At 54.4% G+C, this 21,547-nt stretch overlaps 9 protein-coding genes across 9 annotated transcripts; 2 read left to right on the forward strand and 7 right to left on the reverse strand.

Annotated features, from left to right (window-relative positions):
- Positions 1-9: 9 nt before the first annotated feature.
- BBA_02633 (alpha/beta hydrolase fold-3 domain containing protein) lies at positions 10-1,176 on the reverse strand (the record flags this gene model as incomplete). Its single annotated transcript, XM_008597730.1, has 1 exon — positions 10-1,176. One exon carries the CDS (start codon positions 1,174-1,176, stop codon positions 10-12), a length of 1,167 nt encoding a protein of 388 aa, XP_008595952.1.
- Positions 1,177-1,980: 804 nt separating this feature from the next.
- BBA_02634 (Putative Gal4-like transcriptional regulator) lies at positions 1,981-3,538 on the reverse strand (the record flags this gene model as incomplete). Its single annotated transcript, XM_008597731.1, has 3 exons — positions 1,981-3,177; positions 3,227-3,313; positions 3,365-3,538. 3 exons carry the CDS (start codon positions 3,536-3,538, stop codon positions 1,981-1,983), a joined length of 1,458 nt encoding a protein of 485 aa, XP_008595953.1.
- Positions 3,539-4,135: 597 nt separating this feature from the next.
- On the forward strand, positions 4,136-5,635 carry BBA_02635 (Putative GTPase; the record flags this gene model as incomplete). Its single annotated transcript, XM_008597732.1, has 6 exons — positions 4,136-4,164; positions 4,223-4,251; positions 4,340-4,354; positions 4,418-4,442; positions 4,515-4,946; positions 5,050-5,635. The coding sequence occupies 6 exons, from the start codon at positions 4,136-4,138 to the stop codon at positions 5,633-5,635; spliced, it is 1,116 nt and encodes a 371-aa protein (XP_008595954.1).
- A 498-nt stretch (positions 5,636-6,133) lies between these two features.
- BBA_02636 (BNS1 protein) lies at positions 6,134-6,857 on the reverse strand (the record flags this gene model as incomplete). Its single annotated transcript, XM_008597733.1, has 2 exons — positions 6,134-6,224; positions 6,310-6,857. The coding sequence occupies 2 exons, from the start codon at positions 6,855-6,857 to the stop codon at positions 6,134-6,136; spliced, it is 639 nt and encodes a 212-aa protein (XP_008595955.1).
- Positions 6,858-8,345: 1,488 nt separating this feature from the next.
- On the reverse strand, positions 8,346-9,887 carry BBA_02637 (Putative FadE2-like acyl-CoA dehydrogenase; the record flags this gene model as incomplete). Its single annotated transcript, XM_008597734.1, has 4 exons — positions 8,346-8,855; positions 8,912-9,656; positions 9,728-9,804; positions 9,864-9,887. 4 exons carry the CDS (start codon positions 9,885-9,887, stop codon positions 8,346-8,348), a joined length of 1,356 nt encoding a protein of 451 aa, XP_008595956.1.
- A 1,165-nt stretch (positions 9,888-11,052) lies between these two features.
- On the reverse strand, positions 11,053-12,084 carry BBA_02638 (Putative Rab7-like GTPase; the record flags this gene model as incomplete). Its single annotated transcript, XM_008597735.1, has 7 exons — positions 11,053-11,162; positions 11,234-11,336; positions 11,394-11,438; positions 11,500-11,679; positions 11,747-11,842; positions 11,917-11,970; positions 12,055-12,084. The coding sequence occupies 7 exons, from the start codon at positions 12,082-12,084 to the stop codon at positions 11,053-11,055; spliced, it is 618 nt and encodes a 205-aa protein (XP_008595957.1).
- A 711-nt stretch (positions 12,085-12,795) lies between these two features.
- BBA_02639 (ATPase associated with various cellular activities AAA_3) lies at positions 12,796-14,051 on the forward strand (the record flags this gene model as incomplete). Its single annotated transcript, XM_008597736.1, has 3 exons — positions 12,796-12,939; positions 13,023-13,619; positions 13,677-14,051. 3 exons carry the CDS (start codon positions 12,796-12,798, stop codon positions 14,049-14,051), a joined length of 1,116 nt encoding a protein of 371 aa, XP_008595958.1.
- Positions 14,052-14,346: 295 nt separating this feature from the next.
- Positions 14,347-16,218, reverse strand: BBA_02640 (Guanosine diphosphatase; the record flags this gene model as incomplete). The annotated part of the gene is made up of 2 exons (XM_008597737.1): positions 14,347-15,929; positions 15,981-16,218. 2 exons carry the CDS (start codon positions 16,216-16,218, stop codon positions 14,347-14,349), a joined length of 1,821 nt encoding a protein of 606 aa, XP_008595959.1.
- Positions 16,219-17,653: 1,435 nt separating this feature from the next.
- Positions 17,654-21,535, reverse strand: BBA_02641 (GANP/Nin1/mts3/eIF-3 p25 family protein; the record flags this gene model as incomplete). Its single annotated transcript, XM_008597738.1, has 2 exons — positions 17,654-19,569; positions 19,621-21,535. 2 exons carry the CDS (start codon positions 21,533-21,535, stop codon positions 17,654-17,656), a joined length of 3,831 nt encoding a protein of 1,276 aa, XP_008595960.1.
- Positions 21,536-21,547: the final 12 nt, after the last annotated feature.

The following is a 21,547-nucleotide window of genomic DNA, read 5'->3' on the forward strand; positions in this document are numbered from 1 at the left end:
CATCACATTTCACGCGCCAACCGTCTCCCACGCATCACTAACCGCAGCCTCCGCCTCCTTGCGCATGCCCTGCCCCTCCCACACCAGCAGCAAGTCGTGCACCGCGTGCGGCGTCCCGTGGAAGCGAACCCGCTTATTCCCATTCACCTCCTCCATCTCGTCCGCAAACCGACGCACCGACGAGCAGAACCCCTCGGCCTCGCCCGCGTGCAGAAACACGGGCACCGAGGTGGCAAATGCCCGGTGCAGCGGCGACACGTACCCGGCGACCTCGTCCGACAGGGCGCGGCCGCCGCCGCCGGCCCCCGCCTGTGGAGGCAGGTACGCGTCGGCGCCCCATTGCAGAAACTCGGGCGTCAAGATATCCGTGGCCGCCGCGTTGGTCTCTGCAAAATCGCGCGCCGCCCGCGGCGTCACCTCGACCCACGGCGACCACGCCATGACGCCGCGCGGCAGCGGCAGCGGCAGCGGCAGCGACAGCGCCCCTTGCGTCGCCTCGAGGTACCGCAGCAGCGCGAGCGCCACGTTGCCGCCGGCAGAATCACCAGACAAGACTATATTCTTGGCGTCGTAGCCCAGCGAGAGGAGGTGCGCGTAAAAGGTGACGGCGTCTTGCACGGCCGCGGGGAAGCCCTGGTTGGGCGTGCTGGCGAGGCGGTACTGCGCCCACACGAAGCGCGCCGCCTGGCCGCCGTGCAGCATCACGTCGGCGGCTCTGCGCCCAAACGCCTCGTGGCCGACCTCGACGACAAACGCGCCGCCGGGAAAGTGCAGCACCACCGTCTCCCCGGCGAGGTTGGCGTCGGCGGGGGGCGCCCGCGGGAACCAGAGCGCCTTTTGGGGCGCGGGCTTGATGGAAGGTTGAGAGGTCAAGACGCCGGTGAAGAGCGAGGCGGGTGGCACGGGGACGGCGGTGACGCGGGTCTTGTCCCGGGGCAGGTTCTCGGCGACGAGCCGCGGGGAGCGCGTGTAGGTGAGGACGCCAAAGAGCGCGCGCACGAGGGGGTTGCCGACGTTGGCTCGCAGGCCTAGACGGGGGTGGGGCCGTAGACGCTGCAGAAGCGAAAACTTGAGCACGAGGTAGAGAAGATAGGGCGGCGCGGAGAGGTAAAAGTAGGCGATGCAGAGCGCCTTGAGCGGCTGCGTGGCGCGCCACGGGCGAGAGGGCTGCGGCATGGCGGGCGGGGTGGGCGGAGGGGGCTGGCGCTGGTGGATGAGGATTTGATGTACGATGGGATATGGTGCTGTTAATGAGGTGAGCTGTGTTTTTGAAAAGAGAGGAGAATTTGGTGCGTGAGGGGAGAGTGGCAGATGCAATCGAAGATGAAGAGGGGGGGTAATGTGATGTCTTAGTTTCTTGAGGCGGGAGGGAGGCTGGGGTTGGCTGTTTCGCGGAGAGCGTGCAGCTGGCGTGCGGCTGGCGCAAAAGATCTTGCTACAAAATGCTCGGATGTAATCTGTAGAATTAGAAAAGTTTATGAAAGAGCCTCGAACTGCATCATCGGAGATGCGACGCGAATATGGCTGGTGAGAAGAATGGTTGCGTCGATACTGGATGGATGTCGCTGGCCAAAGGATTCAACGGACCGAGTAGCCGAAACGAGGCGCTCCGCTTACGCATGTCATCATCACGATAGTAAAAGCAAACAGAAAGCTTCAACGGCACTTTCTCTGACATGCCGCTTCATAATCAAATATATCATTGCTGATGGTTGATTGGATATCTCATACTATCGAGAGACAGCATACACATTACTTATAGACGCAATTAGATGCACACCTAGTATGTACGGCCATAGCCGAGTGACCAGTCTGGATCCCGTCCGATCTCCGATAGACAACCACTTGAGCGCCAGATTAGTAGTTGGGTCGGTGACGACCAGCGAACACCGGGTGCTGTACGTATTTTTTGGCTTCTTTTTGCTCTAGCTGCAGTCGGGAAATGAGATACCATTCATCTGTGCAATTGTAAGTGATGTACTAGGATTCAAAGTACATGGCATTTTCATCTAGCCTATCCTGCACCCATTGCGGCCAGGTATTAAACTTCTGATGATCGTCGTTGATCCAACGATTCATACACGCGAGCCAGTAGTACCAAGGCTCCGTACACTTGCCTTTTTTTTGCGCCTGAGCCTTGGCACCTATGCTTCCTTGCGCAGGCGTATCCGACCCATTCCTGGAGTCGTTGTTGATTTTTGTGGATGCTTTGTGCAAAAAGGACATGATCATCATCAGAGCGACCCAGTGCGTGGCTAACAGAATGTTGACTTGGTCGGTGAGGTCAATGATGCGCTGAAAGTCTCCAAACGGCAGACTCTGCCACCAGATAAAGTGGCCCATGATGCTCGTGTATACCTTGAAACAGTCTACTTTGGAGTACTGCAAAACCTTTTCCAAGTTGGTGACGTATGCCAGCTGCAACTTGTCCGCACAGATCATCTTGAGCATGTCCAAGGAAGCTTCCCCGGACCCAATCCACGGCTTGTCAAGAGGTGGCACTTCTTGTAGGTACCTGCGCATCGTCTCGATGGAATCCTCGGGCTCGAGGTTTCGAAACAGAGGCGGGAATCTGAGCCGTATCATTTCTGCACGCAACGACGCAGAGCCTCGTGTGAGAGTCATGAAATCCTGTATACCGTCTCCCAGGTACCGGGATTGTCCTATGAGCAAGTAGCACGATGCCACAAGGGCGCTTCCTTGGTCAGAAGACATGATGGACTGGCCGTAATGCTTCGAATCGGTCTGCGGCTTGGGTTCACTCGCAATCTTGGCAAACTTTCTGGGTTTCGGGTTCTTGCTTTCTGTCGGCGCCGCGACTTCGAGAGTCTTTTCAGGCTCTTGAAAAGATGCAATGGCTTTTCGAAAGAGCTGAATGGCCTTGCACCGATACGTCATGGCTGGTACAGAGAGGCTTGAGTTTGTAGCGCCATTGGCTTCCAAGTCGGCGGCAGCAAACCCAAGAACAGCGTAGAGAAGAAAATCGTGCTGATGAGAAAGTGTAAGTTGGATTGCAAAGGTTAGGGTCTGGGGCAGCATGCTCACGTGGCGGGACAGGCAGAGGACCTCGTGTTTCCAAACCTGTTCGTTGCCAAGAGGATACACTGGGCGACATTGCAGGAGAAAGTGCTGGAAAAAGTGCATATCCAGCATAGTAAACCTTGGGACTTGGTCGGGCTAGATTCGTCAGCCATATTCCACAGTATAGTACACCGAACTAACTGACCGCCGCGTAAAGGCGGGCTTGGACCGGATACTCGCACGTATATCCCGATTTGACACAATTGTGGCATGCTGGTCGTTCCTCCTTGCACTGAAGAACTGTGAGTCCTCATATCTCGATATAGTACATTCCAAAATTCACCTTGATGCGTCTGCGCTTGCAGTTGAAGCAGCCTGTACGCGTCTTGCGGTGACGAGGCCTGTTCTGGGTCTTGTTTGCCAGCGATCGGGTGTCTGTGCTAGAGCTTCCCGTCTGCGGTGATAACATGACCGAGGCGCCTTTGAGTGTAGCTTTTGAGTTAAGTGGCAAGTCCATTATAACAATCGTCATAACACCATGGTCCAATTGACACAACGATATCTCAGATATGGTGCTCCTTGGCGGGGGGCGCAAGAAGGCAACTAAGAGGGTATGATATGAGAGACTGTCGAATTTGAGCCTGAAAGCTCCTGTGGGTGAGTAATCTCCTCAGTCTGCTAAGCCTTACATGGCTCTCCAGACGTGATTTGATGTTTAGATGAAAATTTTACACAGTCGTGAGCCTTGTACTAGAAATGGTAAGTGATAGTCGGGAAGACCGCCGGGGGGGTGAAGACAAGCTTTGTAGGGTGTGGCCCATCCCATAACCTAGGTACGGAATACCTACATCATGAGTTATCCCTGACCAGCTTATTATTTAGTGGACTTGCACCTGTAACACAGAGGGTTCAGCGGGCGCGTTGGTCGTCCATAACGGCATGAGAGAAAGGAAGGCGGTGAGGTATCTGACCACCACATTCACGCCCCCCCGCCAAATATTCTGCCACATCCCCCACCTTGAGTCTTGAGCCGCAACTTTTTGATATCAACACGATACGAGTCGACAAGGGGTATTACAGACGGCAAGTCCGTCTATAAATAACTGGATTCAGGATGGTCAATATTACGGACAAGATCAAGGAGTATGTCCGCGCTTGCAGCCCTGACCTATCGGCAAATCGGCTGATACGTGTGTTTTAGGATTGAGGATGAGATGAAGAGGACACAAAGTTAGTGACGCCACCACGCCGAACCACAATCAACCACAAGTCACACAGTTCTTCTCAATTCTCGAGGTCGTCAGCTAACCATTCTCAGAAAACAAGGCCACAGGTCTGTAAAATCCGATTTACAAAAAACCCCCTTTACTACCATGCCCACTGACCTTTTGCGCAGAATATCACTTGGGTCTATTAAAAGGGTAAACGACGCGCACCCCCCCTCCCCCCGTTCCTTTTCGCCATGAACCTCATCATCGTGCTCACCATGCCAGCAAACTCGCTCGCCTCCGCGCACAACTCCTCGAGCCCGGCCCCGGCAGCGGTGGCGGAACCGGCTCGGGCTTTGATGTCAGCAAGTCGGGCGACGCGCGCATCGCCCTCGTCGGCTTCCCATCGGTCGGCAAGTCGACGTTTCTGTCCAAGGTGACAAAGACCAAGTCCGAGGCCGCGTCGTACTCGTTTACGACGCTGACGGCCATTCCCGGCGTGCTCGAGTATGGCGGCGCCGAGATTCAGCTGCTCGATCTGCCCGGCATCATCGAGGGCGCCTCCGAGGGCAAGGGCCGCGGCCGGCAAGTCATTTCGGCCGCCAAGACGAGCGACCTCATCCTCATGGTGCTGGACGCGACCAAGCGCGCTGAGCAGCGTGCGCTCCTCGAGGCGGAGCTTGAAGCCGTCGGCATCCGGCTGAACCGGTCTCCTCCGTGCGTATAACCCCCCCTCTTCCCCGGTCACATATTCCATCTTGGCCGTGTCTATTTCTTTGTTCTTCGTCTTCTTCTTTTTATTGACGCAGGAGAAAAACAGCAATATCTACCTCAAGGTAAAAAAAGCAGGCGGCATGAAAATCACATTTCAGTCACCCCCCAAGAAGCTCGACGAAAAGATGCTGTACAATATTCTCCGCGACTACAAGATTCTCAACTGCGAGGTGCTCGTCCGCGACGACGAGGCCACCGTCGACGACTTCATCGACGTCATCATGAAGGACCACCGGAAATACATCAACTGCCTGTACGTGTACAACAAGATTGACAGCGTCTCGCTCGACTTTCTGGACTCGCTGGCGCGCGAGCCAAACACGGTCGTCATGAGCTGCGAGCTGGACCTCGGCGTGCAGGACGTCGTCGATCGCTGCTGGAAGGAGCTGCGCCTGATTCGCCTTTACACCAAGCGCAAGGGTATCGAACCCAACTTTAGCGAGGCCTTGATCGTGCGCAGCAACAGCTCCATTGAGGACGTGTGCGACCGCATTCACAGAAACATGAAGGATACCTTCAAGTATGCCCTCGTATGGGGCGCGAGCGCGCGGCACATTCCGCAGCGCGTGGGCTTGGGCCACATGGTCAGCGACGAGGACGTTGTGTATATTGTCAGCGGGTGGAAAGCATAGGCAAAAGCATATCAATAAAAGAAATTTCATGCATGGGATTGTGCGTATCAAACGTGCTAGTGCCATAGATGAGCGACTGTAGCATTGTTCTCAATGTCATATAACGAACAAAGGAAATATATAAACCGCATCTTCTGATAACCAAACCCAAACTCGCAACGAAGCCTTGATTCCATGCATTACTTTCCAAACATCCGCACTTCTTGCCAAAGAAACAATCGAAAGACTCATAAAACGCCCATGTCTAAAACAGCATCCAGACGCCGCCGCCTGCTGAAACGACCGCATCTTGGTTGTTGTAGCAAAAACATCATATGGGCGGCGACTGGATTATAAAAGTCAAAGCAATGTAGTTTCGCGTCGCATCAAACTCAAGGAAACAACAGGCAAAAAGAACCAATAGAAGAACAATGCCGCAAAGGAAAGAAGAGCATTCTATATGTACACAGGATGAAAGTGTGCCACCTCCTGGCTATGGTTCGATTCGATGCATGTAGTTTAGTCCTTGGGGATGGACTTGCTGCCGAAGAGGTTCTCGCCGCTGAGCTTCTTAGCGCTAGCTTGGGCAAAGAGCGATTTGGGCTTGGCTCTGTAGCGCGAGGCGGTTAGCATTGTCATTGAGAAAAGTAAAAACAAAGGCCACCGAAATATCCCGGCCGACGGCTGTCACTTACTTGCTGACGTGCTTGTTGCGTAGCGCGTTAATCTTGGCCGAGCAGGGGCTCATGATGTTGTCCGAGGGCGAGACGTATTGCTGAGTACTAGCCACCAGGTTCTTGTTAGTGGGCAGCCGAGGCAAGGCGGTAATCGACGGCGTAGGGGAGGGAGCGCAGGAAGACGAGTCGGAAATCAACGAGGGGACGGGAGAAAGAGAAGAAGTAGAAGAAGAAGAAGTAGTAGTAGCAGAACAAGAAGAAGAAGAAGAGAAAGAAGCAGAACAAGAAGAGGCATCTGAAGAAGTGGCAGTGTTTTTGGCGAGGACGGCCGCGGGACGAAAGAGGACAACGGGACGAGAGGCAGCGACGGTAGCGGCCGGGGTGGTTAGTCTGCTCGAGGGCGCAGAGGCGGGCTTGCGCGTGACGTACGGTTCCTGGGCCATTTTGCTCTGAAAGACTTGGCGATGGTAGTCCATGCTCTTGACATCCTTGGACTGGGCCGTCTGCTGCTGCTGCTGCTCCATGGAGGCGTTGACGTCCTTGTTGCCGAGAACGTGAGAAGACATGGCTGGTGTGAGTAATTGTGGAAAAAAGAAAGAGGAAGAAGAAGAGGAAGAAAAAGATTCGTGTAAATAGTCTTTAGTGAGCGCAAAGAAGAGTCGTAGCAAGGACGTCTTTTTGCGCAAAAAGTGATGGTTGGTTGAAGGAGGTGGAAAAAGTCCAGAGCGAGGGAGGTAAAAGTAGGCAACACGTCGGGTTTGGTAGGTATGCAGGCTGGCCTCTTCGTTGTGTGGAGGTGGTGGTCCGGGTCCCGTTTTGCAAGTAGTCCTTGCCCGTTAAAACACTTTTATTGTTCTTCAAATGCCAAATATCAACAATTTCTTTCCTTCTTCTTTGTTCTTGGAAACTGTGGATAGAAAATGCTTCTTGGTCAATGGCAAAATGAAGTGTCCAAACGGATGACGGGCGGGCTGTGACACACTTTATATCCTGGTGTGTGTGTGTGTGTGTGTGTGTGTGTGTGGCAAGATCCAAAAACAACAATTAACGAAAAGGTTGGCGTATAGTTAAAAGTATCGGCCAAGGCGCATGTAGTGTCTCAATCGTGGCAGGTCTGGACCTCTGGACTTGGACCGTTCTTGACGACAAGCACGAGGCCGCAGGTAAAGAAAAAAAAGTGGTGGGCAAAAGTAAACTTGGAGCACAGTCGGCCGGGCAACGGCGGTAATGGGGCGCCTTAGCCGGGAATGCTGCAAGTGGGCTTGATGGTTGGTTGGTGAGTGGCTGTAGTGCTACTTCGTACCTAGTCATTAGTAGATTGGTTGATTATGCGGTTATAGTTTACCCTGGACGGGAGCCAAGATGACGGGATGAGCAGCATTTGTTTCCGTCTGAACCTACATCATGCAGGAAACCTTGACTGGCCAGGAAGCATTCATTCTGTCTTGTTCAGGTGCCGAGATTGGGCTCTCCGCTGAGGACTTGTATCCGAGGTATTATCTAAAGTGTACCTCGTTACACCTCTTATACGCCGGGTTAATGTCACCACTAGCCAGGTAACACTCTAATCTACTTGCACGCTCATCATGCAAACAAAAAGTACCGACATATGACTGACCATGCCCATAGCCGTGACTCACCAGCTTCACCCCAGAAACGGTACCCCCCAAACCAAACTGCACATCCCAAAACCACATGTAATGCATGAACCTAACAAATGCTGCTACACAGGGCTCCGCAACAGCATGCGACCGACCTGACAACAGACGACGTACAGCCAGTTACTGTGTAAGCTAGCGCCAGCTAATGTATTACGTACCATGCTGTAGTTCTTTGTTTCGCTTAATAAATTTGCATTGATGATGAGATTGCATTGATTCAAATACTTTGTACATCGCAGAGTTTGGTATGGTCTGCTGCTGAGTCGAGTGTAGATACATTTCACCTCGCAGCCTAGTCTGTAACTACTCCTAGAGCCCATTTCTTCATTCGCACAATTTCGAAACGTACATGGTTCTTTTTCGATGGAGCATGGCTTTTTACAGGACACCCGCCTAAAGCTTCGAGTGCTTAATCTGCGAGCCAATCTGCTTGTTCTGCACGCCGTACTGCTGCAACAGCTCTTTCGACTTGTTCTGCTGCCACTTGATCTTGTCGGCCGCCTGCTTGCCGCGCTTGTTCTCATTACGGCCCATTTGCTGCAGATGCACCTCGTCGGGCCCGTCGGCGAAGCGTAGCGTGCGGATGTACGCCCACATGCCGGCCAGCGGCGTGTCCTGCGAGATGCCCGCGCCGCCAAACGACTGTACCGCGCGATCGATGACGGTCAGCGCCGTCTGCGGGATCAGCACCTTGGCCTGCGCAATTTCCGTCAGCGCCTTTTTCGGGCCGTGCTCGTCCATCTTTACAGCCGCGTTGAGGACAATGAGCCGCGCGGCGTCGATTTCGATGCGCGACTTGGCGATCCACTCAAGAATGACGCCGTGCTGGCTCAGAAACTTGCCAAAGGGCTTCTTGCGCTCGTCGTTGACGCGCATCAGCATCCAGTCGAGGGCAACCTCGGACTGTTGAATGGTTAGCTTGTGTGTTTTATTGACGAGGTGACGACAAGATAACTTACAGCACCGATGGAGCGCATGGCGTGGTGGATACGGCCGGGTCCCAGGCGGCCCTGGATAATCTCAAAGCCACGACCCTCGCCGAGGACCACATTGCTGACGGGCACGCGGACATTGGTAAATTTAATATGGCCATGGCCATGCGGCGCGTCGTCGTAACCGTAGACCTTGAGCATGCGCTCAATCTTGACGCCGGGTGTGCCCGCCGGCACTAGAACGACTGACTGCTGGCGGTACACGTCCTTGTTCTTGGCGTCCGTCTTGCCCATGACAATGTAAACCTTGCAGCGGGGGTCGCCCGCGCCGCTTGACCACCACTTGGAGCCGTTGAGCACGTATTCATTGCCCTCGCGGCGAATGTCCATCTGGATATTAGTCGCGTCCGACGACGCAATATCGGGCTCCGTCATGAGAAACGCGGAACGAATCTTGCCGGCCATCAGCGGGACGAGCCACTCCTTCTTCTGCGCGTCGTTGCCGTACTTGGCGAGCACCTCCATATTGCCTGTGTCGGGGGCGGCGCAGTTGCAGGCCTCGGAGGCGCTGCGCGAGCGGCCCAGCCACTCGGCCATGAGCCCGTACTCGAGGTTGGTCCAGCCGGGCGACTCCTTGTAGTGGCCCTTGGGCAGGAACATGTTCCACAGGCCCAGCTTCTGCGCCTTCTCCTTGAGGTCTTCGATGACGGAGGGTTCGCTCTCCCAGCGGGCGTCGCCCTCGCCAATCTGGGCTTCGAGAACGGCATCGGCGCTGTGAGCGGGCGGGTAAGCCGGAATCAGCAGGGGGGACGGAAGGGAGGGTGGAGGGGACGGAGAGCTTACGGGATGCACTCTTCTTCGACAAACTTGGCGACAATGTCAATCGTCTTCTTGGCCCGGTCGCTCACCAGATGGGAGACCTGGAGTGTGTCAGTCCGCTTCAAGATTGGGATCAGGCACATGGAATGGGGGGCCATACAATGGCAGGAATCTTGTGCGACATGATGAGACTGGTAACCGGTGACGAAAGAAAGGAATCGTTTTCGAGCATTCGAGTATATTGAGATATGTATGTGTGATCTTGTTCTTTCCTTGTTCACTTGTCGAAAGAAGAAGATGAATAGCGACCACGATTATAAGACAGAGTCTGGGTTGGGGAAGGACAGATGAAAAGATGGAACGGGGTTTATTGGCGCGGGGAAGGGACGGCGAGTTGAAATACGAGACTAGCCCAGTTTCTGTGGAGGAATTATCAGACTAGAAGGTGATTCTTGGGGGTCGAAAAAGGGAGATTAAAGCCAGGAATGGAAACCTGTCACTGCTGATGAGTGGCGTGAGTGAAGGAAGAGATGAGAGAGGGGATGGACAGGTAGAGAGAAGGAAGAACCGGAGTTTCGACACAAAACGACCGATCGCAGCGGAGCCGAGGCTCTGGGGAAGCTTTGGCGCAACCTGATTAGCTAGCCTAGCGGAGCCGGCCCCAGCCTCGGCCGGGCAGTGGATGCCGTGCATTACAGAGGGGGGGTAGCTTGCGAGCTGTCGATGTTCAAGAGGAGCCCATGAAAAAAGTCCGTTGCCGTCTTGACATTAATTGATGCGGGCTATTTTATCTATGTTCGTTCGTCTGGTCTGTAGTGGCAGCATAAAAATCCTGGGCTTGTCTCCGCTGAGCAATGGGGTCATTCGCCGTGAGAGCTTGACTCCATGGACTTTTTACGGCCCCTCGGTTACGCGACAGCCACCTCGGTCCATGTACTGAAACGCTCACACCTGGCCTCGATTGCTTTACTTGGCTCTAGTGATTCATTTATTATCGTGAAGTGGCCTGGTTTTCACAGCTTGTTACGCCTCACATCCGAAATCAGCCCACAAGTTGCACCATTCACAAACACAACCACAGTCGCGTGCCCGCCTCCACCTTACATGAACCATCAACAATTGTGTTCCGCAAGTGAAATCAGGTAAAATCAATACTCCCGGTTCGAGATATGCTACATAATAAATAAGGAAGACGCGAAGACTCAAACCTGGCGACGGGGTATAACACCTTCCCCCCCTCCACCTGTCCTACAGACACCATCTCATCTCCAACGGCAGTCTATTTCGCAATCCAGCACATGAACAAGGCAACCCTTTCTAACAGGAAAAAAAACCAGCAGGCATACATATTAACAGGCACAGCCGTCGCGGTCGTTTTCAATGTGAATGTTGATAGGGTCGTCAAAGTCGCCGCTGAATTCTTCCGACTCTTCCTGCGCGAGGGCGTTGCGGGCAATGACTATGTCATGTCAGTATGCACTCTCTTCCTGCCACGATTGCCAAACGTCTCAGATCAAATGGCCTACTTACCTTCGAAAGCCTGGTCGACATTGATGGCCTCCTTGGCACTCGTCTCAAAGTAGGGAATGTCGCCCTTGGATTGGCAAAAGGTCATGGCGCGCTTGTTGGAAATCTGCACACACAAGTCAGCAACACAGCTCCGTGCACGCGCTGCAGAGCTACTACTCACCACTCGCTTGCTCTCGTCGACATCAATCTTGTTGCCAATGACAACCTGCATACCACAGATTAGCCTTCCATCCTCTAGCGCGGCAGAGCCCGTCGGGGCCACCTACAAAAGGAAAGTTGGGAGGATCGCGGGGCGAGGCCTGGATCAAGAATTCATCTCGCCAGCTGTCGAGAGCTTCAAAGCTCTTTGCGTTGTTGACGTCGTAGACGAGGACGCAGCAGTCGGCGCCGCGGTAAAAGGCAACGCCCAGCGACTGGAAGCGTTCTTGGCCGGCCGTATCCCACAGCTACCACACGTTAGCCCGCGTGCCCTCACGACCCGCCTTGCTAGAAGCAGTATCATTGCTATCGTACCTGCATGGTGACTTGTCTATCGTCCACCAAAACTTCCTTTGTCGAAAAGTCAGCACCAATCGTGGCCTTGTAGCTGGCGCTAAACTCCTTGTCGACCTGTGACACGTAGGCCGCGTTAGCCTCATTCCCGCGGGCGTACTTTATTATCAGTGTTGAGCGTATATCCGTACATATTGCTTCATCAGACTAGTCTTGCCGACACCGCTATCGCCAAGGATGATAACCTAAACACGACCAGTCAGTATTGCGATCTCCTCCCCCAGCTCTCGGCCAAATCTGTCATCAGCCTCGCGTGGACCTCGTCGCACCTTGAGGAGCACCTTCTTGCGTGAAGACATCTTGGGTGGCTGTTAGGTTTTATAGTCGCTTGGTGCGTTGTCAATGACGTGATGCGTTGCCAGAAGGAGAGCCCAGTCGTGAAGACGTTGTCGGTGAGCGGTCGCGTGGCTTGTACTCTTGTTCTCGAATCTGTTCGTCAGGGAAAAAAGGGGGTTCGGTTGTCGATAGGTTCAGGGATACGGATCACACGCCTGCGAGGGGAAATTGTGCGTCGCAAAGCTGCAGGTGGTGATGAAGGACAATGATTAGGCAGAGGGACCCAGATGGTTTAGTTTAGCAAATGGTCGCAGGATGACGGGTGGGTGCGGATATGTGGGCAGGCTTCAGCGGCGCTAATAATATAATAAAACAGGACCTGGAACCGGATGCATCCATCAACCGTCAACTAAACTGAGTAAGTTTAAAGGCTGGCGCAGGTCAGAATGGTGCTGGCTTGTCTCGTCACCAGGCACTACACCAGCTACTAAAACGCCACACGTGATGGTTCAAGCTCGCCGTAGCACACCAAAACATGCTAAAGAGTGCTGTCCTATAGCGGGTTACGTCACAGCCTACAGTGGGTTGCGCCACAAGGTACAGCAGGCTGCGCTACTGATTTACAACCTTTGACCCAAGACGCCTCGCTGAATACCTCACCGTGGCTGCACTCTCGTCTTCCCACGTCCCACCTCCATGGACTCGGGTCAGGCCTCTCCCCCTCTGCGCTGGCCATGGCAGACAATGGCCTCATTGACAAAGTTCATGACCTGAGCGATCTCGAGCTTGCCGTCCTACTATGCCTTATCAGCCGCGAGCACTGTCTGATAAGCACTCCAGCCAGTGCGATTGACAGCTTGATGCTAGAGCTTCAACTGGTACGCACTGCGAGATTCAATCCCATTGCTCTGGCCGATCACGGGAAGAAAACAATGGATAGAAACTGACGTTCTCAAAACAGATTGCCACCAAAACATTTGGCCTCGAATGGGCCGTCATTGACTGCTCCCCCTCCACCACCCTAGAGGACCTTGCCTCGTCCCTCCTCTCGACCTCTTCGCCGCCTCCCGACCACCATGGCACCTCCAAGCCTTCCGGCTCTTACTTCACCTCTCATGCACGAACCGGCAAGATCCCGTCTGCAGGCCCGGCCCTGGCTACCACCCCCGGCGGCGGCACCGCCAACCCGCACATTGCCAACTTTGTCCTCGCCCGCAACCTCGACCGCGCCCCGCACGCCGTCCAGATCCAGGTCCTCGAGCTCCTGCGCACACGCCGCCTCTTCACCCGCACCACCGTGCAGGTCGCGCCCAAACAGTTCGTCTTGATACCCGTCCTCGAGGCCCCAAGCGGCGGCCGCGCCCGCGTCACGCCGCACCTCAACGACTTCCTAGCCATGGCGCACTGGCACGACCCCGAGCACGGCTTCGTCAACCTCGAGGAGGAGCAGCAGCAAGACGACGCATCTCCAGACGATGACTCCGCCTCGACGGGGAGCATTATCAAGAGGGCGCGTGCGCAGCGGCCTTCGCCAGCTCCCGCTCTCATCTCCAAAGACGTAAGCTGCAGCGGCGCCGAGTCGGAAGTGACATGTGCTGACGAACAACTACTACAGGACATCATTTGTCTCCGAGAAAAGGGCCAAAAGGTCAAGGTCGACGTTGACATTTTGCGGTACCAGATGAACATTGTTTCGTTTCTACGCATGCACCGCGCCGTCGATCAGGGCATCACGCCCGCCGCTACCAAGCACTTTGGCCAGCTCATGCGTAATCTTGCGCCCTTGCACAGGCTCGACTTTGTCACGCCTGCACTCGTCGGCCTCGCGGCTCGCAAGGTCTATCTACATCGCATCCGCATCACCGAGCCGCACAAGGAGAGGAGCATGCAGTGGGGGAGCAGGCTCGAGGCGGTCGAGGCTCTCTTACAGGATATAGGCCCGGAAGAGGTCCTCGACGAGGTCATGACCATGGTGACAGCACCTGTATAAAAAGACCTTCAACAATAGTACATCGGCATGCCCAGTTGACAGGCCGAATGTGAGTCTTGATTAATATGTCTACCGTAGCAACAAACGCAAATGCAATTACAAGTAAAGCCCACCCTTTTCAAGAGCGATGATCCATCCAGCTGCCATTCATCCATCAAACTTTCGTAGCAACGTCATTTTCTACATCTGTATAACTTAACCATCGATCACCGCTTTTTCGAATATCAAAAACGCCGAGCAAGATAAAGAAACTGCATGAAACAGCACAGAGAAACTCCCATGCAAAGTGAAAAATTTATGCAATTTTAGTGACCTGGCATTTCCAGCCCGAGTTAGCCTCGAGCAGCGGCAAGCTGGCACCTAGGCACCATCCGAGCTCATTGCCGTCAATCTTCTTGGCAATCTTGATCTCGCGGTCGATGGGCATGTCGTAGCCGGTGTGGAGCAGCGCGAGCATAAAGTTGAGGTCGAGGCAGTACTCCGGGCGGTCACCGAGCTCCTCCATAGCCCTAGGGTTGCTCTCAAACGCACTCCAGCCCTTTTTGCCCTGGCAGACCGCGTGCGTAAGGTCGTGCATCTCGCGGAGCGTAAACGACTCGGGCATGCCGAGCGGCTCCATGCGGTCATAGAAGAAGGAGAAGACAAGAATCTCCTGCTTGGCAAACGTCTTGGCTAGCGCGGGTTGGTGCACGCCATTGAACGAGCAGGGGCCCAACTTACACGCCGCGTCCTTGTTGAGCAGCTTCTCGGCGAGGCTGCGGCATTGCGCCGATGAGGGCTCGCTGGGGCCCTTGAAGGTGACTTCGTGCTGCTCCTTGTCGTCGCCGAGCGTCACGTTAACCTGGCGCTCGAAGCCGGGGAGAATGCAGGGGTGGACAATGCTCTCGGACAGCCACGACTTATCGGAGCCCTTGCTCTTGGCGAGCTGCTCAATCAAAGCCCGATGGATACCCTCGCGGGCAGCCATGAGACCAAAGTTGAGGTGCGAGTGCTGGTACAGCTCGAACTTGTGACCGCCGTAGTTGAGCTCGTACTTGTGATCACCCTCGGCAAGCTTCTCGGCAGCGGCACCATCGACGCTCTTGTAGACGGGCTCAAAGACAATCTGGGTAGAGCCACCACCGAGATCGAAGATGGCGGCAGTCTCGCCCTTTTCCTCAGTGCCAATCTTGCCCAAGAGATAGTTGGTGGTGATCCAAGCGTAGACACCCTCGTCAGAGCCGTCCATGACAGCAACGCCGTTCTTCTCGGCGGAAACGACGGGGAAGGGGTAGTCAGTCTCGAGGTGGGTGCGGACCTGCTTCAGGATCGCGTCCGCTTTTTCGGTGCCAACGCGGCGCAGACCAGCCGTGGCCTTGACGGCGACGGGGGTGCAGCCCTTGAGCTTCTCGGGGACATGCTCCATGGCAACCTTCATGAGGGGGTCCAGGCTCTTGGCGGCAGCGACAGGGTCGTCCTTATATGCGCTGAGGCCGCCGACGCCCTTCTCGGTCATCTTGAATTCTTCGCTCTCGAGCTCGGGCATAGCACCGCAGTTGTTAAACTTGTAAACGTGGATGCGGGAGCCAGTACTGCCGGCATCAATCATAAGGACATATTGCACGAGCGGCTTGTCCTTGCTGTACGGTTTTGAGCACTTCGTGGTCGAGTAGGCGGGGTCACTGGAGTCGTGGGTTCCGGCGCTGTCACTGCCGGCCGCGGGAGCCTTGGTGGCATCGCTGCTCAAGGACGAGTCGGATCCGGCGGTAGGCTTGGGGGGCTCCTTGGAGGAGTCCTGGTTCGGAGTGTTTACAACAGGCTTCTCGGCGGGTTTCTCAGCGGCGGGGGTGTTGACGCCAGTAGTCAAGCCAACGGGCTCGGGGTTAGGTTTCTGAGAGGCTTGTTCTGGTCAGCAATGCGATAAACCCCGTCGTGAAGGAGTAGACGGACCTGAAGGTTGAACGGCGATGCCAGACGGCGACAGCCAGTAAAACAGGCAGATGATGGCAAAAACGATGGCGGTCGTCTTTAAGTACCGCGTCCTTTGCGATTGGGACGCCCACGATTCCTTCATCTTGGCAAGAAAGCCCGTCTTCCGGGACTTGGGTTGGTAGCGACCGGGCTTCTCGTGGGGGTCGTCGGAGCGTTTGGCGGAGCTGAACTCTGGTGGTGTCAAGATGCCCTGCATCAGGCTTTTGGCACCTCGACTCGTGCGACGAGAAGTTATCTTGCTCAACGAGATGCGCACTCACACAAGCGAGGCGCAAACAAGGCAAACAAAATGGTGTTGAAGAAAAGCGGCAGGTAGAGAGCGAATAAAATACAAAACGAGTTGGAGGAGGAAGAAGTGAAGACTTACGAACAAATCCTAGGCCAGGGATTGGCACAAGTCAGGACGTGGAAGTGCAAGGTCTTGGCCAATGGGGGCGGAGTGCAGGTACATGCACAGTCTTCGCACTGTACATTGGCTATCAATCGGGTCTAGATAGTGCTGTTACTGTGCGAATGGAGTCCTACTCGCACTAGTAACTAAACGCACTAGGAGGAAAAAATTCAGGGGAAGATCCGCGCTCGATATCTATTTAAGGGGAATGTCGCTCCCGGTATTGCTGTGGGTCGGCATCGACAACTCCAAGCTGCCATCCAATTCATTTATAGTGTTCCGCGTATGATTCGAATTCCAACGTTGAGGTTGTTCGTACAAGATATCTCGATGCGGAATGTTTTGCCTTGACATCTCAAAACATTCAAGCGAGCCTTTTTTGCGTCTGCTGATCAGCTGGAAGTAGGAGAATCCACCTCTTCTCAAAGATTGCCTCCCACCAAACACAGATATCTCGACTGGGGATCGATTATGAGTCGTCAGTCACCAAAAGCCGGTGGGCAGCCTTGAGAGGCTAAAAGTTGCAAAAGGATTCGGCAGCACACTGAAAGAATGTAACAGGTATGATGGGTAAGTTTGAGAACCATGCATGTACGTCCCGCGTGTCGTGTTAGTACTCCCTGAGCTTGTACCACTAAAACCTACCTGCTCTAATCAGTTTTCTGGCCCAGCCGTGCCGTCTTCGCTTTTGAACAGTCCGCAAGCCTTGATCAGCGTTTTGGTCAAGCTACTCGCGCAGTTCTAGTGCAATCAACGATCACTTGCACAGAATACAAGTCGTAGCGGGTGGTGTCTTAAGATGCCGAGTCATAAAAATTGTGGTATTATCCCTCATCACCGCCACCTAGTCCTCGCCCACCCCCTAAAATGCATTGATCGTCGCGCTTATATACAAAAGTGTTTGATTCATGGTATTTGCAGATATCTCATCCATTTCTTTCCTTTCAATCCATTTCTGACCGTTTCCCACAAGTCAATCTCGATCCCTCTGGCACACCAGACACAATGTAACACGAGCGAGCCTTTCCGTGTGCCGAAACGTCATTCCATATCCGTGGGTATATATGCTTCCCGTGTTAAGAAAAAAACCTTTCCCTCTGTCCAACATCGACAAGCCGCCAAAACCAAAAGGCAAAAAAGGCGCCAACTTTCACCACAGCAATCCAAGCGAGCACGAATATCCAGCGGCAGGAAGACTGACAGCCAACGTCGCGTATCAACAGGACGACTGGCCGCCACGTCAAATGTAGTCACCAAGTGGAGTTCCTTCTCTGCTCGAGATTTCGGTGTGTAGGCGCTCGTTCTGTGATCTAAACCACAGCGTGCCTTCCTCCATTTCTTCTCGCAGCATTCTCAACTCCTTGACCAGATCCTTGGCGTCGCTCATGACGCGCTTGTGCCCGTTTGACACCGGGCCATCGTCGTCCGGCTCCACCGACCCTGTGCTATCCTCGCTCGCCCGCTTCCTCTTGTTGCTGGCCGTGTCCTCAAAAACGGCTGGCGGGGTTGCGTCGCGTCTAGTGCTTGAGAACGGGGGCGGCGCCGACAAACCGTTAACCGATGGCCGTCGGGAAGGCACACTGGTAATCGAGGAAGCTCTCTGCGACAGCCGGCCGTAGGTATTAAATCGGCGATCGTGCATGAGGCTCTCCGGCACGGCGGTCCCGTCAGGGAGCTGGACGATGCCCATAGCTTTGAGTCGCCATCGCTCCGAGACTTTGCTGCTTCGCGTGTTCTCTGACCTCGATTCTTCACTAGAGGCAATCGAGGGCAGCGAGCGGCGGAAACGTCCTGTACCCGTACCGAGGAGCTCTTCTCGCAAGGCTCTGGTCTTGGAGCCACCCTTCGACACGGAGCTTGATCGTGACCGCGATGGAGAAGATGTGCCGCTCTGGGACATGGGCAGGTTGAAGTGGCGCCCAATGGCCGCGGCAGAGTCCCTCGATTTTATAACATCCACAGTGGAGGACGGGGCCGTAGGTGGGATGTGGCGTTTTTTGGTTTGGCTTCGGCGAAGGCCCTCCATAAGGGCCTGCTCACGATTCGGTTGAGATACGGGCGCAATCTCGAGTTTCCGCTTCGTTGTGGCCACTGGCATGCGTGAAGCCTTTTGCTGAGCCCGGTAAAATTCCCTAAGCTGGTCGCGCCCACTGCGTCGCAGAAATTTGAGTCGCTTTTCTCTTGCCTGAGTCTTCCACCGGTAGAAGTACTTCACGGACAAGGAACGCTGCCGAAAGTCATCTGCGATGGCATTATTCCGCAATTCCTCCTCGCGTCTGCGCCTTTCCGCCTCTTTTTTCTGCCAGTCCAGAAAGATTGGCGCCAATAGTCCATCCAAGAAATGCTGCTGGAAATCGGTCAATAGTCCATCGTCACCTTCCACAAACCACCTGGTAAAGTCCAATAATCTATCACGTTTGGGCTGTGGAGGAGGTGACGTCTGCACAGGGGGGCTTGCAACAGGAGGTGCTATCCTAGGCGGGACTGTGCTACCTAGAAATACCGGAGGATTTGATGGGGGTGTGAATGAATGGAGTACTGAGTTTGGCTTGCTCGGTGGTTCTGTCGCTTCTGGCTGTTTAGGCAGCTTTGTGAATGCAGATTGTGTGCTCAGAGTACCCGCTTGGACGGGCGAGCCTGGTGGGGTTGAACTCTTTGCTGCTTCAACTGGTTTTACCGGTTGCGGTTGCGATGAGAAGCCGGAGAAAGCAGATGAAGCATTCTGCGGTTGCGTAGAAGAAATCACGGCCGCAGGCTCTTTCGACATCGGCTTGAAACCAGCAAAGTTAGAGAATACTTTCTGCGGCGTTGTAGAAGAGGTCGCAGACGAAAGCTCTGGCCCGACCTGCTGGACGCCAATGGAGCCGGAAGTGATCTTTGCACTGGTGTCGTCTGTCGTCACTGGAACAGTTTGTTTGTCATCGGTCTGAGAGGTAAAGTTCTCCTTCGCTGCCGCCGCACTAGACACGACCTCTGTCACAGAAGGCAAAGCTTTGGCAAATGGATTACTGGGCTGGGTGCCTCCGAGGCTTGGTGTAGGAGTGGTTGTCTCAGCATGCTCGAATTGAAAGTCCGGTGCTGAACGTCGCGCAGTTACTTGAGGCTTTGCTCCTTGCGGAAAGAAGCTTGGCGTGGCCTGAGTAGCTGCATCAGATGCTGAGTTTCGTTAGCTTTTTGAAGGTTTACGAGGTCTGGTGGTGTCCAAACCTTTTGTCGAGGGGTCGATCGTCGTGGCCCCGTTCGTGGGTGATTGACCAAAGCCACCAAAGGGGTTTCTCGGGGGTGGATGGGGCATACTCGACGGTGCCTTAGAAGATTCATCTTGTACAAAAAGACTACCTTCCTGGGCGAGTGAAGCTTCCTTGTGCCCAAAAGTAGCAGCATCTTGGAAAACGGTCTTGTGTATCACTTCGGGCAGAGTTCGGGAGCCGCGCTTGTCCTCAACAAGAGACTGTGAAAATTGATGTTGCAGTCGGTGGTGCGGCAAAGTCGATAAGTTGTGAAGAACGGCACAGCTTAGGCTTTTATCTGCCGGGTTCTGCTGGCTGGGCTGAAAATCAATCTTGTGGAGCTCAGCAAAATCGATAGCTTGCTGTACCGTGTCGAATTGTAGATGTTTGTTCAAGGCGGCTGCTGTTACATCGCGTGACGCTTCTCTTGGTCGCGATAGACCTTTCTGCAAGCATTGTAGGATAGAGCGACGGAGCTGCGGGAAATGGCATTCAGCAAAACAGGCCATGGTGTATGACACTGATTTGTCTTTCACAATTCTAAAGTATACGTTGTGAGCACCACCCGCAGCGAGGGATGGTCCGTCTTGCAGCGGGCCGTGGAAATTTGTCGTATTCTGAAGGGCCTCGACCAGCGAAGCCGCCGTCCTGATGATGTCAAACTCCCATAGGCTCGGTTGCACGTTCTCGAGAATATTGGGATCGTTGGCGCGGAACAACAGATGATAGGCACGGAATTCGGCCTCATTTTCACAAGGGGAACCCTGTGCGTTGCAGTCGTCGTAAATGTCACGCAACGTCAGAAGGGCTTTGCCCAGCTGCTCCAGTTCTTGCTGCTCCACGAAGTCTTCCGGAGCTTTGCCGCTTTCAGAAAGTAAGTGCAGAGCTGTCACGTGGAAGCGTGCAATGTCTTCCAGCACAGAGGCTTGCACTTTCAACTCCTCGGTGCTGAGGGCCGAGAAGAAGCTGAAATCCCGTCGAATCGCTCGTGTTCGGTCCCAGAGATAACCGTGTACCGTCGGCAGATTTTCGTCGTTACGCAACAAGTCATCCACGAGGTAATTGAGTGTTTTCCGTAGAGTCGGTACAGACAACACATCCATCGGTAGAGGTGCTTCTTGGCCGGCAGCAGATCGTGCCAGCTTCTTTACCATCCGTGTCGTGCTGGCAAATGTCGTTTGCGGGTCCTTCTCCGGCGTGGGGATATCGTGCTCTGTGATTCTTGTGATTTTTTCGTACTCCGGGCACATATCTTCACAGATGCCTTTGAAGTCAATTGCATCTGAGAGCTTCTTTCGTTTCGTAGGGTCGTCGATCAATCCGGCGCGGGTGAGAGAAGCTCGGACTTTGCTTCTGTAGTCCTCATATTGTTCGCGGAATTTAGCCATTTGCGCCTTGTGCTGGGGATCACCAGGCTGCGAAGGCCATGCTGGCGGTGCGATGCTATCCTCACGCAGCTGTTCGTAAATCTTTTTCGCATGGGGATCATTGGAGCTGGGTAGCATCCCGATTCCCTTTTGTGCACTCGAAAAAGCCGACGCAGGTGTTGATGACAGGCGCGAGTTGGTTTTTGCGGAACTTGTCGACTTTCCGACAAATTGACCGAAAGAAGGCTGTGGTCCATTTGTTTGCTTCTCCCATAGTGGCTTTGACGACTGTTTGCCGTGGTCGACAGCTGTCGCTAATGTCGGGGGAGCAAAGGGGTTCGGCGCGCCATTCACGTTGCTAGAACTCGTCGTAGTTTGAACAAATGGGTTGGGAGCATTGGGTTTCGCCCCAAATGTAGTAGACGCGCCGCTGCCATCCTGGGCAAAGGGATTCGCCTTTTGCGCGAACGGGTTAGAGGCGGCTGGGGTCGAGCTCTGCGTCGACGTGTCAAAAGGCGAAAACATTTGACCGACGAT

Source organism: Beauveria bassiana, assembly GCF_000280675.1.
Source record: "Beauveria bassiana ARSEF 2860 unplaced genomic scaffold BBA_S00005, whole genome shotgun sequence".
Taxonomy (NCBI): domain Eukaryota; kingdom Fungi; phylum Ascomycota; class Sordariomycetes; order Hypocreales; family Cordycipitaceae; genus Beauveria; species Beauveria bassiana.